Source organism: Microcebus murinus, chromosome 5 (genome assembly GCF_040939455.1).
Source record: "Microcebus murinus isolate Inina chromosome 5, M.murinus_Inina_mat1.0, whole genome shotgun sequence".
NCBI lineage: Eukaryota > Metazoa > Chordata > Mammalia > Primates > Cheirogaleidae > Microcebus > Microcebus murinus.
Genome location: NC_134108.1, coordinates 14,624,759 through 14,639,532, shown reverse-complemented (window position 1 = coordinate 14,639,532; position 14,774 = coordinate 14,624,759). Strand labels below are relative to the sequence as shown.

Here is a 14,774-nt window from a genome sequence, read left to right as displayed (position 1 = left end):
AAATACGTCCACATGTACTTACTTGTGTCCTCTTTACCTTGCTCCCCTCTCTCCCATTCGCCAAACACGTCACCAATAACTTCCTCACATTGGCTACACACACTCCCAGTCTTCCCCAATACATATGACCCTGGCCACCCCGAAAAGATAAGGAGGAGGAAGGGTACATGCTAATATTAATATGGAGGTTTTTACTGGGTCCTTTTCTGTTAGGTCTACTAATATGTGTCCAGTTGATTCTATATACCCTATGGAAATGTGACCCTGAGACATTCAATAAAATCAAAGAAGGTCATATATTAAATAGATACATCCTAAGGAACTGAAAAGATTTAGTTTTAGTAAACTTTCATGGCTTTAAGAAACTAGAGCCTCAATGTTAATGAGTTCTAAATCAAGCTCATTTTAAAAATGATTAAGATCCTCACTAGCCCACCTTGTGCTCAAGTTCAGAATTCATGCGCCTCTGTGATTTTGAACTCAACTATTCCTGCAGACAGCTGCAATTGAATAGATATGTTTACATAGGGCAGAAAAGGCAGTCCGAAGAGTCTAGATTCTATTTCCTCTAGCACTGTTCAACCTTTCTCCCTCCATGTGCACGTGACCATAAGGGAGAGTGCAGTTTGGAATGGAAAACCCAAGCTAGAGGGTTGTAGGCATCCACTTCCCCACCCAGGGATGGGAGGGCTGGGGCCTGGCCAGAGGAGGCTGGGAGGCCAAGTCTCGGGGTCTGACTGCTCAGGTGGGAAGTGGTGAAATACCTCCCAGGCCCCGAGAAGCTTGCTGGTTCTCTACCTGTGCGACTGTTGCCCACCTGCATGGCCTGGTTCTGCCTGGTGTTGGGTACCAGTAAGTCCACGGGCAACTGGTCCCTAGAGCTTCCTATTTCTGGGGTTTTTCTTTGTTCACCAGAATACTCCCTGCTACTGCACCAGGACTCACCACTGCTGACAAACAATTAACCTAGAACTAGGAGAGGTGATTTGTAATCCCTAAATAAATTGCTCTGAGAGAAAAAACACATTCTGAATTTGGTAAAAGAAAGAACAAAGGAAGGAAGATCATAATGGGGAGAACTCTAGATTCCTGTTGTCTGTTGTCACGGCAGGGCCATATGCAATTAGAAAGCACACCTGGACACACTTATCAGTTCTGGAAAATAATTTAGAGCTTTTTTAGATGCTGAAATATCATTGAAGTATGAGGTCTTAAGATTGTCTTTGCACACAAAACTGACCGAGCAATTCAGCTGGAGAAATGCTGCATGCGCAGTCGATGTATTGACAAGGCAGGATGGAGCAGGGCCTTGGGCAGATAGGCCTTGGTTTTCATCCAAGCTCTTTTAGTCTTTTAGTCTGGCATGTAATAAATTTTTTATATTCTCAGAGCAGTGTCTAGAAAGTACAAGGCTCCTTCATCCTGCTTGAACCACAGCAGGCTGTCTCAACCTTGGCACTGTTGGCATTTTGGGTGGTTATTCTTTGGAAGGGGGTGCGGAGTCCAGCTGCCCTGTGCCGCCCCACTCGAGCCAGTTACAACAACCAAAAATGTCTCCAAACATTGCTAAATGTCCCCGGGGAGCATGGGGGAGGAGAGCGCAGAATTGCCTCCAGTCAAGAAGAACTGAACTATATTTATGATTTGTGATTCCATAGAAATGGGTCCAGTAAATGTACTAAAAGCATGAAAACACCCAGAAGTAAATGTGAAACGGAACTGCATTCAAATTTACCTGCATACAGGTAAATGAACAAAAAGTTGAAAGAACCAAAGGGAATTGAAGAAAAAATGAAAAAGGAAAGGGCAGAAAGATTGTTTTTAATTAGATAGTTATTAGGTACTTAATCTTTCCCGTCTTTGCCATGTTAAAAAGGTGCTGGAGGCTGTTTCCTGACATTCCTATACCTCTTTTAGAATTTATTAAGAACAGCACGTATGATAAGAGATAGATTGCTTATTTAAGATCACTAGGAAAACTTAACATGCAAGTTTTATATGTTGACAATGCCCAGGAAGTACCTAAAAAATGGAGTCTATCTAGAGGCATCTCCTGTCCCCTTGTCACAGGGTGGGTCTTCAGATCACAGGCCCCTGAAGTACTAAGGCACAGAGACACAGCACTCCATAGTGTCCATAGTTATTGGTGACAACTTATTAAATTAGTGCCTGCTTTTGTTATTATAATTACACATCAGCATACCTTTTCCACGCTCTGTTTTCCTTGGCGGCCTGATGTTTGAAAAGAAACAATATAAAAGTGATTCCGTGCAGTATTTCAGAACAGTTTTCAAAGTATAAGAATTTGGCACTTTCTTCTGTTTTCTTGGCACGTATATGATTGCTTAAATGCCAGGCAGAGTAAGAGAGGGTGAGTAATTTTTGAATGAAAATAAGTAAAGAGTGTTCCTAAATACTGTGATGTATGTGTTTACTCAAACGTGCTTTTGAGTAGAAAGCCAAATATAGCAGGGAGAACTCTACACTGGCCATCAAAGAGGACCTGGGACAACACTCTGGGATCCGTGACATTATCTCAGGAAGGCAGTTTTTTTGCCTGGTGCAGAGAAGCTAGCAGGAGCTGAGAGCACCTTATGCCTGCAGTTCCCTCAAACCTGTTGGATTTGATAAGTCCGTATTTTATAGGGCATCCCTATGAAGTGATGACATTAATTTTTTTTTTTTTTTTTTAGTTAGCAGATTGGTGATCACTTTAAAATCCGAGTCCTAATTGGCACTGCAACTTTCTTTGCGTGCAGTAACTTGAGGATATAAAGAATAACTGGAGATATCAAAACCATCTCTCTCCCTCCTTGAAGAATTCCATAGATAACCACCTGCACCTGCCAGTAGTGTTTTATTGTTCTGGTGTTTTTGTGGTTGTCATTGTCATCGTTTAAGTTTTATAAGAGAACTCTTGGTGCCCTCGTGGATCACCATGGAAAGCCAGTGGCCCGGTTTTCCGAGATCTGTTTTCACTATCCATGTGAACCCAGAGCTCTGTTTCCTGTGGACGTTGCTAACAGCCTTTGTCCAAATAGTCCTTTCCTAACTCAGACCCACTGACCCTTTCTGAGCTGGGGTTTTGAAGTTTAAATCAAACCATGCTACAGATTCACTATCCAATAACTTCTATGCTTACACAATAAGAATATCCGTCAGCATTTCCTGTTTTCATTCATGCTGTAAGTTGGACAGCTGTAACAAAAGGGAAAGAGATTGCCAACACAAATAATTGTTGTAGCTTGTGCAAACATTTTATCGCAAGCTTTATTAAATTTGCAGCTTTCAGTAGTCTATATTAACATGCTTTTCAGGAAAGCTAAATCACTAAGTGGACTTACTTTATGATTGAAGAACAAGTTCTGTGTTAAGTTCAACATCGAATAATTCTTTGGCCTGTATCTTTTTAAAAATTTATGAAGAGCAGCAGGTATGAAAAGGGAATAGATTGCCTATTTCAGGTCGCTAGGAAAACTTAACCTACAGGTTTTTTATGTTGGCAATGCCCAACAAGTACCTAAGAAATGGAACCTGCCTGAGGGAGTGTTTTGTACCCTGCTGGCAGGTTTGGTCTTCAGATCAAGGCGCCCTGAGGTGCCAAGGCACAGAGACACAGCCCTCCACAGTGTCCATAGTTATTGGTGACATTTTATTAAATTAGTTCCTACTTTTCTTGTAATTACTGATTACACATCAGCATACCTTTTCCATGCTCTCTGTTTTCCTTGGCAGCCTGACGTTTGAAAACAAACAACATAAAAATGATTCCATGCAGTATTTCAGAACAGTTTTCAAAGTGTGAGAATTTGGCACTTTCCTCTGCTTTCTCCCCAGTATTTGTCTCTATATTTCCTTTGCATTTGGAAGCCACAGGCCCAGGGCCTGTGTTACTGCATCCTGTTTTCTTCTCTCAGCTGAAGTTCTCTTTGTCACTGCTTTTTCTTTGTTTCCCATTTGTCTCCTAAAATGTGAAATTAACCTTAGGTAGCCCATGTAGACATTTGAGATGGTCATAGCTCTTTATCAGACACGACATTTATACCTTTGAGTAAAACCGTTTTGACATTATAAGAAAAAAAGAGAAATGTGATAGGAAGGACTAAAAACAAATTTTTAATTCTATTTTATGTGTCTATCTCATTGGAGTGCGACCTTCACTTGAGATCATCGTTGGCTCCCACGTGTCACTCTGTTAATTCACTTACATGTATGTGCCAGGTGCTGTCAGGGGACCTGGAGACACACAGGTGAATAAGGCATGGTCCCTGCCCTCCTGGTGGGAGGTGCCACACAAGTCTAATTAGGGAGCCGCATGCAGGGACAGGTGAGGGGCTGGAGGGGGAGCGCACCAGTGGGCTGGGAGGACGGGAGGGCAGGAGGAGTGACTAACTCTGAGAGCACCAGGAATGTTCCAGATGGGAGAAGAGGGGTAGAGGTGACGAGCTACATAGTGTGTGCTGGGTCTGCTGAAAGCTTGATCTTGCTAAAGCATGACGTCTGAGGCAGGGAGTGTGAGGAAGATGAAGGCGGGGTGTATGCTTAGGGTTTATATGAGCATGGCCTAGGGTTTTAGTTAAGGCACTTGGATTTTTCCCTCTGGGTAAGAGGGAGCCAGTGCAGATAAGAGAACATGGTGCCCACAAGTGTGGGAAGGGAGAGCAAGCCAGGTTTTTGAAGGGAATTTGAGCCTGCAACTTTTCCAGGGGATTAAATGATTATAAATGAAACGCATCATCGGTATATTTGTGACCAAGCGTTTTGAATCTTGCTCTCGTCTGCTCTGCTTTATTTGGTTTGGAGATACACGATGACGTTCATTCAGTGCCTTCTGTGTGCCTTGCCGTGTTAACCTGTCAAACAGACGAGGTGCTTGCCCTCCCGGATCTCACAGGCTAATGGGGAGCTCAGCGTGTAAACCTGCCTCCAGCTGGAACGAATGTGGACATGACTGGATCAACCCCAATCATATGAAATGTGCGCAACAATCGAACTCCAACTACCGGGCAACGTTCAACAGCTTTTCATGCATAAAAGTCTGGGTACTTGAATCTCACTCCTCGGTGCTATTCGGCCAGAGAACAGGTCTTGCTGGTTGAAGTACTGGCTCCTCCAGGCATGACGGGCGAGTTCCGTTCATCTGGACAAGGTGGCATCTGTCCTGGCTCTGTCCCTTACCTGTGACTCCATTCTTTCCACCTTCCCTCTCCTCCCCTTGCCCTCTGTCCCCCTTCTCCCAGCTTTTTATTTCTCTGCATAGAAAAATTCTCCGTGTCCCTCAGAGCCTGACTCCATTGTCACCTCTCCCCACGTGCCCAGGCAAACGCCACCCCTCCCTGCATGCTGCCCTCTGGTGCTCTGGAGCTGAAGGGCAGGTGGCCTCTGCCCCACCTGGCTGGAGTGCTTGAGGATGGTGACCACAGGAGTGGGCTCCTGCCACTGAGGAACATGCCTGGACGTAGCAGGAATTCGACAACTGCTTAGGAAATAATGTGATTTCTGTGTCCTTTTGGTATGAATGATGCCATCCATTTTTGTGAGCTTTTACTATGCACCCCAAAAAACCCAGTAACTCAGTACTTTACATCTCACTTATTCCTCTCAACAAGTCAAATGAGGACTTTGAGATTCCGGTTAAGTAACTCGCCAGGGTTGCACAGCTAGGAGGGACCCAGGATCCCACCTGTGACCCTAACCCACACGACAGTCCCGTGTGATCCAGTGCGGTGGCCTCGCTGTCCGGGTTTCCCCCTGTGGGAGCCCACTCTCTAATGACTTTGACAAAAGTCAGCTGCATTCTTTTTCCGGGGGCCACTATGCCACCAACATGCCAACGTTAATGCTTGTCTTACCAGGGGTACCGCTGAAATAGGGATTGTTTTTTCTGTAAACAATCTTCTCTGGTTTTGACTACTGATAAACTCAAAAGAATTGACCCAAACACTATATAAAAAGGAATGTCTTTTATAAGGAATATTTTTATTTTGTGCAAAGCATATCAATGGTCATAAAAAACTTTTATATCTTCTGGCTGCATTGCCTCACCCTTGGGAATTTATTCCAAGAACATAATTCAAAAGAGATTGAAGCTCATATGCACAAATATTTTCAATGTAACATTGTTTATATTGGAAACAACCCAAATGTTCAGTCATAGGGGGAACAATTTTGTAAATCTTGGTACATCAACTTAGCAAAATTATAAGCTGCCACTTATAATCGTAAATTGTGAAAGTTTGTCATACAGCAAGAAAACGGATCATTTTGAAGCGAAGGATCAGACTATAAAATTCTACCTGTTCTGTAAAAATTATGTAAACATATTATTATCCTAGTCCATTTGTGTTGCTTACTATAAGGGAGTACCCAAGACTGGATAATTTATAAAGAAGAAAGATTTATTTGGCTCACGGTTCTACATGCTGCACAAAAGCATAGCCCCGGCATCTACTTAAGATGAGGCCTCAGGAAGCTTCTACTCATGATGGAAGGTGAAAAGGAGCCAGTGTGTGCAAAGATCACGAGAAGAGAGATGAGAAGCAAGAGGGAGGGAAGTGACAGGCGTGCGCACTCTCTCTTGCTCGCTCGCTCTCTCTCTCTCTCTCTCTCTCTCTCACACACACACACACACACACAGCATTAATCTATTCACGAGGGATCCACCTGCATTTCAGCATCCAAACTATAGCACCTGCAAAGTACTAAAAGAAAACCAAGGGAATTAGAACAACTGATTGATGTATTTAGAGTTTGCAATTTTCATTTTCATTTCCTTTCATTCTTGTTAAAATGTGTGTATTCAGTGAATGCTAGGGACAAATATCTTCATTTTTATACTTTTAAATGTTTTGATTTCTTAGGAATTGGCGGTAAAAAAAATGCTAGCTGTGCTATAAATTACGGCCTTGTTATATTGTCAGTATATAGGGCATATCTCATAAATATTTTCTTTTTGTTGCATCAGTAGTATTCAGTTTTTAGAGTAATGTGCTCCCCAAATTTAGTGGACATTCATCTTACCTGAGAATCTAGTTAAAATGGTGATTCTGACTCAGTAATTTTTATGGGGGGGCCCAGATTCTACATTCCCAAGAAGCACAGGTAATGGTGATCCTGGTGGTCCATGGGTCATGCCTTGAGTGGTGAGGTCCAAGAGCTCTTCCTTGTGTATCAAGTGTCCCTGACCTAGTATCTGGGACTATCTTGGAAGGCAATGTTTATATTCTCCCTGCTATTTCCATGCTTGCTACTATAATGGTTCTAGCAATTGGAGGGGATCCGCATAGAATTGAGTATTTTCTCTGATTCTGGAAAAAAGGAGCTGCCTTGTATCAGGTCTGAGGATCAACATTTTTACAGCACTCAACTAACTTGAATTTTGTCAACCAGCAGAAGTGATAAGGTGGCACTAAAATAAATTATTCCAAGTATAAAGAGTAAGAAAGGATCTTTTGTTGTAATCGTGTTTTCGTTGTCCTTTGATACAATTTGGAACCTGATTACAAAGTTGAAAATCCCATCTGTATTATGAAAAGCTTCTTTCTGAGTTACAATGCTAGAAGAAAAATCTTGGAAGAATCCTTTAGAGCGGATGGTGTGAAGCAGAGTAGAAAGCCATCTTTCTAGGGTATATAATGGAGTAGAACGTTTGTCTATGAAGATGGAAAAATCCGTTTACCTTTGCAGAGGTAAACAAAATGAATTTAAGCTATTCTTTGAGCTTGAATCGTAACAATGATTGCCAAAACCTACATTTGTTTTCAGAAGATCATAGCACCATCTTGCTTTCTTGCTTTTCCATCTTGCTTTCTCCCCACAGTGACTGAAGCTGGCTTTGGTGCTGACATCGGAATGGAGAAATTCTTCAACATCAAGTGCCGAGCTTCTGGCTTGGTGCCCAACGTGGTTGTGTTGGTGGCAACGGTGCGAGCTCTGAAGATGCACGGAGGTGGGCCAAGTGTAAGTGCCCACGCTAACTTCCTAAGAAAAATTTTTTTAGTTAAGATAAAAGAGAATTTTGCATTGGAAACATTCCTGCCTGCTGAATGGCTGTGGTTTTCTAGAATGTCTTCTTGCTAAAACCTTTTTGTACAAATTGCCACCATAGGGCACCTTGAGTTTAGTTCAAGTAAACAGTAACACCCAGTTATTTCTAAGCAGTATTTTGGAAAGGAGCACAATGTAACCACTTTGTAGTCTTAAAATTCACATCCCATACCTCAGCCAAGGTTGTATAACCACATGGTATGGGAGGATAGGAGCTCTTGTTCCTGAACGGAGAACATGAGGATTAGAGTGATCTCTTTGATGACCAAGGTTTTTCAATGTTTGTACAGATAGTTTTTTGCTTCACTGATGCTGCAACGCATCAGATTCCATCTAAAACTATTTTCCTTCTCTTTCTGTTTTTTATGATTTCACCCCATAACTGTTAAAATGTTGCATCGTTTCTAAGAGAGCTTTGCTTGGAAAATACAAATTCTATTTTAACATTTTAAAAAGACTTTTGATATTTACTCATCTTAATATGTATAGAAATTACAGATATCATTAAGGGAATGTGTTTTTTTTTTTCCATAGGAAAAATCTGTGTAGTGTTTACTTTTTTTTGTATCATTTTTAGGAATTTCTAAGTGGAGAATATGAAATTTTATACTTACTATACTTATGATTAAAATTTCTTTATCATGATAATACTCATATATGAGACAAACTGCCAGGTTTGATCTCTTAATTAGTGTACTGTACTGTGTACACAAAGATCGTATAATCAATGCTTATTATGTAGTAAAAACAAACAACAGGTTTGGCATCATGTATGCAACATTATTTGATCATCTTAGGAGTTTGTTGTCCTGGGAGAGGCAGACCTATTTTTTATACCATTTTGTAATGAGGAAGCTGAGGTTTGATGGGTTTAGGGAATGTGGGCAGTGTTGCTAGGCCAGCAGAGAGCCAGTTTGAAGCCAACGACTTCATATCCAAATCCCCACCCTCTGTCCACCATGCACAGCTGAATGTTAATGAGGGGTAAAAATGTTCTAAATCCCAGATCTACTTGTAATATGAGACACTTAACCACTTCATTTTTGCCTGAAGCTTCATCATCATTTCAAATGCAAGACTCTGATAAAATAAATAAGAATCAGAAAGTAGAAAATCCTAAAGAATTCTGGTTTTCCTCAAAACACCAGTTGTTGCTACAGTCACTCTGGACTTTTAGACTTTGAATCTGTATACATACCAACTTCCATTTCCAAAAAAATTTTTCTACCTATGTAAGATGCATTTGAAATCTCCCTGCCTGTCTTACCACCCTGATAATTATAAAATCGAACCTTTTTTTTTTTAATTTTTAAATTTAAAAAATTTTTTTGATTATTATGGGGCACACAATAGTTGTTTATCTTTATCGGGTACGTGCGATGTTCTGTTGCCAGCAGACAATGTGAATTAATCAAATCAGGGTAATTGGGGTATCCATCACTTCAGGCATTTATCATTTCTTTGTGTTAGGAACATTCCAATTCCACTCTATTTTTAATTGTTTTAAAGGCCATACACCCTTGGGAAAAAGCAAAGTACTTTTTAATACTGGGCAGGGCTGTGTGATTGTCTAGTCTGGCTCAGTCTTTATAAACAGAACATCTCCGAGGTACAAAGAGATTCCACAGCTTGTGTAATGTCACACGTCTATTTTGGGGGATTGAGCAGACCTAAAATCAAGGCCGCTTGACTTCCAGTCCAGTGTTTTTCCAGACTCTGGTCTCTGTCCTGTAAAAATTCTCCACCTTTTATATGTACTCCTGTTTCATCTTAATGTATGTGCTCTGTTTTACAGGGGTAGCATTTTCCTTCCACATTAATCCGTTGTGCCTCTTCCATTCCGACTTAAAGTCCTGGTTCTATGCCAGTGAGGATGGGCAGAGGCTTAGGTTGCACAGGTGTGGGTGGAGGGCAATAGAAACGGGGACTGGGATCAGCAGCCCCAAAAGCTAAGCATCCCTCTCCTGGGTTCCAGGAGGACCTTCCGCCTCATTGTTTTGGGGGTGTCTGGTCGTGCATCTCCCTACTTAATTCCCAGTTCCTTCAGATTAAGGGCTGTTTCTTATTAATTGGTATGTCCCTAGTGCTTGGCATAGTCTGTTATCCAGAAAATGTTTTCAATAATTGCATAATAAATGAACTTTCATCTCCTTAATCCTACATTTCATGTTGCTCGTCTCAGCATCATTCCTCACTTGGAATGACTCTGTGGTAATGTTTTTGATCCATTATAATTTTTTTTTCTACAGGGTCTGTGCTCAGATCCACTTCCTTTTGATACCATTGCACAAATAACCATCGCTGCCTCTCGTGTTTACTCAGCTAGTTTTTTCCCATCATTTGTGCAGTGGAAAATCCTGTGGGTCTTGAACTGGCCTGTTTCAGCCTCAATTATTTTAAATTCGTATCCTGGCCCTCACTGTGCTCACCATTCTTGGTGTAATACAAGAAGTAATGCTTTTATTAGTTATACTTTTAGGAGCCACATATTCCTTTCATAATTCGTTCTTTAAACCTGTTGTGTTAATCACTGGAGAAGCAGTAGTCCAGTTTCTGCCCAAAGGCAGTCTGTTGGAGAATTTGCCCTCGCTTTGGGGAGGCCACTCTTTTTGTTGAACTGTATTCAAAAAAGCCTTCAACTGCTGGGTTGAGACCCACCCACATTGTAGCGGACAACCTACTTTACTCAAGTCCACTGATTCACATATTAATCTCATCCAACACCAGCCTTATGGAAACACCCAGAATAATGTGTGACCAACTATCGGCCACCCTGTGGCCCAGCCGAGTTGACATATAAAACTTACCAACACACCCATTATTACTGAATTTGGGGGTGTGGTGCCATGACCAGATCTAATTTCATGTTTTTTCTACATGAATAACCAATAGGTACAATGCTATTTATTGAAATAGTCCCTCTTTTTTTCCTGATCTTCAGGCCCACTGTGTGGTAAATCCATTCCCCTTGCATGTATAGGGAAATGTCTCTTTCTGGGATCTTGCTTCAGTGGCTCTAGCCTATTTCTTTATAACTGTGTCTCTGCTACACTGGTAGCTTACAGCAGCGGTCCCCAACACTTTCGGCACCCGGGACTGGTTTAGAGGGGGCCGTGGGGAGGCAGAGCTCAGGATGCGAGCAATAGAGAGCGGCTGTAAATACAGATGAAGCTTTGCTCACCCATCTGCTGCTCACCTGCTGAGTGGCCTGGTTCCTACCAGGCCACGGACTGGTACCAGTACTGGTCTGAGGCCCAGGGGTTGGAGACCGCAGCCTTATAGGACAAGGTTACTCTTATCTATTTCTATATATGGCTTAGAGTTTATTCCATAAAGGGCTAGTATATCTTTTTATAGATTTGTTTCTGTGTACTTTATATTTTTAATAATGTAACAGGCTAGTTCTACTCTTGTATATTGCTTTTACATCCAGTGACCTAAGTTCTTATATTAACTGTACTAATTTAGCTATAGATACTTTGGGGGATTCTATGTGGGCAGTCATATGTGAAAATAATGACACTGGTGTTGCTTCCTTTCCAATCTTTATACTTTTTTTCTTGTCACTGACCAGGTCTTCCTAGTTGCAATGCAATGTTGCATACAGGTGGTGATAATAGGCATTCTTTTCTTATTCCTGATCTTAAATGAAACGCTTTTAATATAGTTCATCACTAAATATGACGTTTGCTGTAGAATTTTTTTGTTGTTGTTGCTTTTTTTTTTTTTTTACTTTTTTTGCTGTAGAATTTTTAATGTCTTCTTGAAATCAGATTAAGAAAATTGACTTCTATACCTAATTTGGCAAGTTATACTGAATGGATATTGAATTTTTTTCATCTATTAAGATGATGATATGGTTTTTCTCTGTAATTATTAATGTTGCAAATTATATTATTACTTAACTTCCAAATAATAAATGAACCTTACATTCCTAAAATGAATTTAACTTGGGCATATATTATCTTTTTTATGAATAAGTAGATTTTGCTAATTGGTTTCCTAATGTTTAAAGTAGGGTATTTGCATATATATGAGTGATATTTGTTAACCATATAAAATAAATTGGAAAGGATTTGTTTTCCTTTTTATATACTCTATAAGGGTTTGTGTTAACAGTGGAATAATTTGTTTGTTCAAAGTTGGATAGAATTCACTTGTAAACCTGTCTCGGCCTGTTGCTTATTGGTGAGGGATAGATTTTTTAACTGCAAATCTAATTATTTATTTATATTCATTTATTTTTTTTGAGAGAGAGTCTTACTCTGTTGCCCGTACTAGAGTGTCATGGTGTCAGCCTAGCTCACAGCAACCTCAAACTCCTGGGCTCAAGCAATCCTTCTACGTCAGCCTCCCGAGTAGCTGGGACTACAGGCATGCGCCACCATGCATGGCTAATTTTTTTTTCTATATATTTTTAGTTAGCCAATTAATTTCTTTCTAGTTTTAGTAGAAAGGGGGTCTCACTCTTGCTCAGGCTGATCTCAAACTCCTGACCTTGAGTGATCCTCCCGCCTCAGCCTCCCAGAGTGCTAGAATTATAGGCATGAGCCACTGTGCCTGGCCCAAATCTAATTTTTTAATAACAGGAGGACTGTTTAGGTTTTCTACTTTTTCTTAAATGAGTTTTAATGAAAGTTATACCTCTGCAAATTTCTCTATTTTATCTGTCTTTAAATGTATTGGTACAAAGTTGTTATAGTAACCTACTAGTTCTGTGTACAGCTTATGTAATCTTTTTCATTCCTTTTTTTCTAAAATCTTACTAGAATCTTTGTTAGTCTTTTAAAGAACCAACTTCTGGCTTTGTTGATCCTCTCCACTTTTGGGCATCTGCTTATAACTTATTCTTCCTGCTTTCGTTTAATTCTTCGATTCTGTAGTATTCTGCACACAAGCATGTAATCTCAGTAATGCTTAAACTTTTTTTTAATTTAGCATTTTTATTGTTCTAGTTGAAGTTCACTCACTTTTTTTCTACACTATTTCTGGAAATACCCACCTGAAAACACTTTATTGTGTTCCTGTGCACTAATAAAAAGCAATTCTTTCACATAGGTCACTTCTTTTCAAAAGATTTCTATATTCTCAAGGCCTTTTCCACTGAGAATAGAGAAAACTCATCATGTCCTATGTGAATCTAAATGTTCTCTAGTGTTTTTCTCCTGAATCAGTAGCCCGCTGTAGACAAAAGCAATGTGGAATTGTGGAAAGGCACCACATTGGGTTTCCAGAACCCTATTATATTCACGTCCCCATTCTGCCTCTCATTTCCGTTGTCATCTTGTCTTCCCCCAGACTCAGTTACCTCATCTTCCACCATTCATAGGGGGTTAATGAGAAACCAGACCAAAAAAAAAAAAGAAAGAAATGACTTTGAAATGATTTAGCATTGATTTGGAATGATGATGCTTTCTGTATAAATCAGGTATTAAACATATGGTTAGTTCCATTTTATGTTATGAAAGTTCTCAACGTTGGCTCAAATTCGAATCATCTGTGGAGTTTTTAAATATTATTCACCCTGGGTCCCAATTCCAGAAATTCTGGTTTCATTGCTCCGGGTGGAGCCCAGGCGTCAATGTTTTTAAAAAGCGTCCCACAAGTTTTTATGTTTAGCCAGTGCTGCCAGCTACTGGTTTAATAGCTCAAAATGTAGGACTACCTTTCCAGAAAGTGACCATGATTTGGGGTTTCCTTGTGGTTTTTTTCCCCCCAGATCTTTATCAGAGTAAGCATTTTTATGTAATTATTCTTAACTTTTGTCATTTTTTTATTTCAGGTAACTCCTGGTGTCCCTCTTAAAAAGGAATATACAGAGGAGGTAAGAAGAGACACTTTACATGAAGAGTCATTTGACTCCGGTCAATCTTTGGTTTGCAGTTGACAATCAGCGTATGCTCTGTCCACTAATGCCTTTCTCTTAGAAAAATGCTTTTCAGGCTGGGCGCGGTGGCTCACACCTGTAATCCTAGCTCTCTGGGAGGCCGAGGCGGGCGGATTGCTCGAGGTCAGGAGTTCAAAACCAGCCTGAGCAAGAGCAAGACCCCGTCTCTACTATAAATAGAAGGAAATTAATTGGCCAACTGATATATATATATATCTATCTATATAAAATTAGCCGGGCATGGTGGCACATGCCTGTAGTCCCAGCTACTCCCGAGGCTGAGGCAGCAGGATTACTCGAGCCCAGGAGTTTGAGGTTAATGTGAGCTAGGCTGACGCCACGGCACTCACTCTAGCCTGGACAACAAAGTGAGACTCTGTCTCCAAAAAAAAAAAAAATGCTTTTCTAAGAATCCAAGAAGATATGGGTGAGGTGGTGGGATAAAATCCCTCCAGTTAACTCTCAAGCACCTGTCAGAGCAGTAGCCCAAGGTCTCCAAGACAGAAAAAAATATGAAACGTATAGCCATAGATTCTCTTGGAGGCTGTACAGTTGGCTTTATGACTTACACAACGACTGGACTCATTGCTGTGGATAGGCTTTGATTTACTGGCAGCAGTACCGCTCGGCTCCCACAGGTGGCGCCAGGGATTTGAGCCTGGAATGGAGCCTGCTGCCCGCCACCCTGCAGCGTGGGCACCTGGCTTAGGTCCTAGCAGCTGAGGAAGCTGCTGGGCTCAAGACCCAAATAGGCCATTGGACCCAGAATACTTTTAGAAATTACTTTGAAAACAAACTTCCTCGTTCTACAACCATTTTTATTGGAGGAAAAAGTGAGAAA

At 40.8% G+C, this 14,774-nt stretch overlaps 1 protein-coding gene across 2 annotated transcripts in view; it reads left to right on the top strand.

Annotated features, from left to right (window-relative positions):
• MTHFD1L (methylenetetrahydrofolate dehydrogenase (NADP+ dependent) 1 like) overlaps window positions 1-14,774 on the top strand; it is a 192,913-nt gene that overhangs the window by 109,896 nt on the left and 68,243 nt on the right. For both annotated transcript variants that reach the window (XM_076002865.1, XM_076002866.1), the window contains exons 21-22: window positions 7,820-7,959; window positions 13,829-13,870. In XM_076002865.1, coding sequence (XP_075858980.1) covers window positions 7,820-7,959; window positions 13,829-13,870 — 182 coding nt within the window. The remainder of the gene's footprint in view (window positions 1-7,819; window positions 7,960-13,828; window positions 13,871-14,774) is intronic.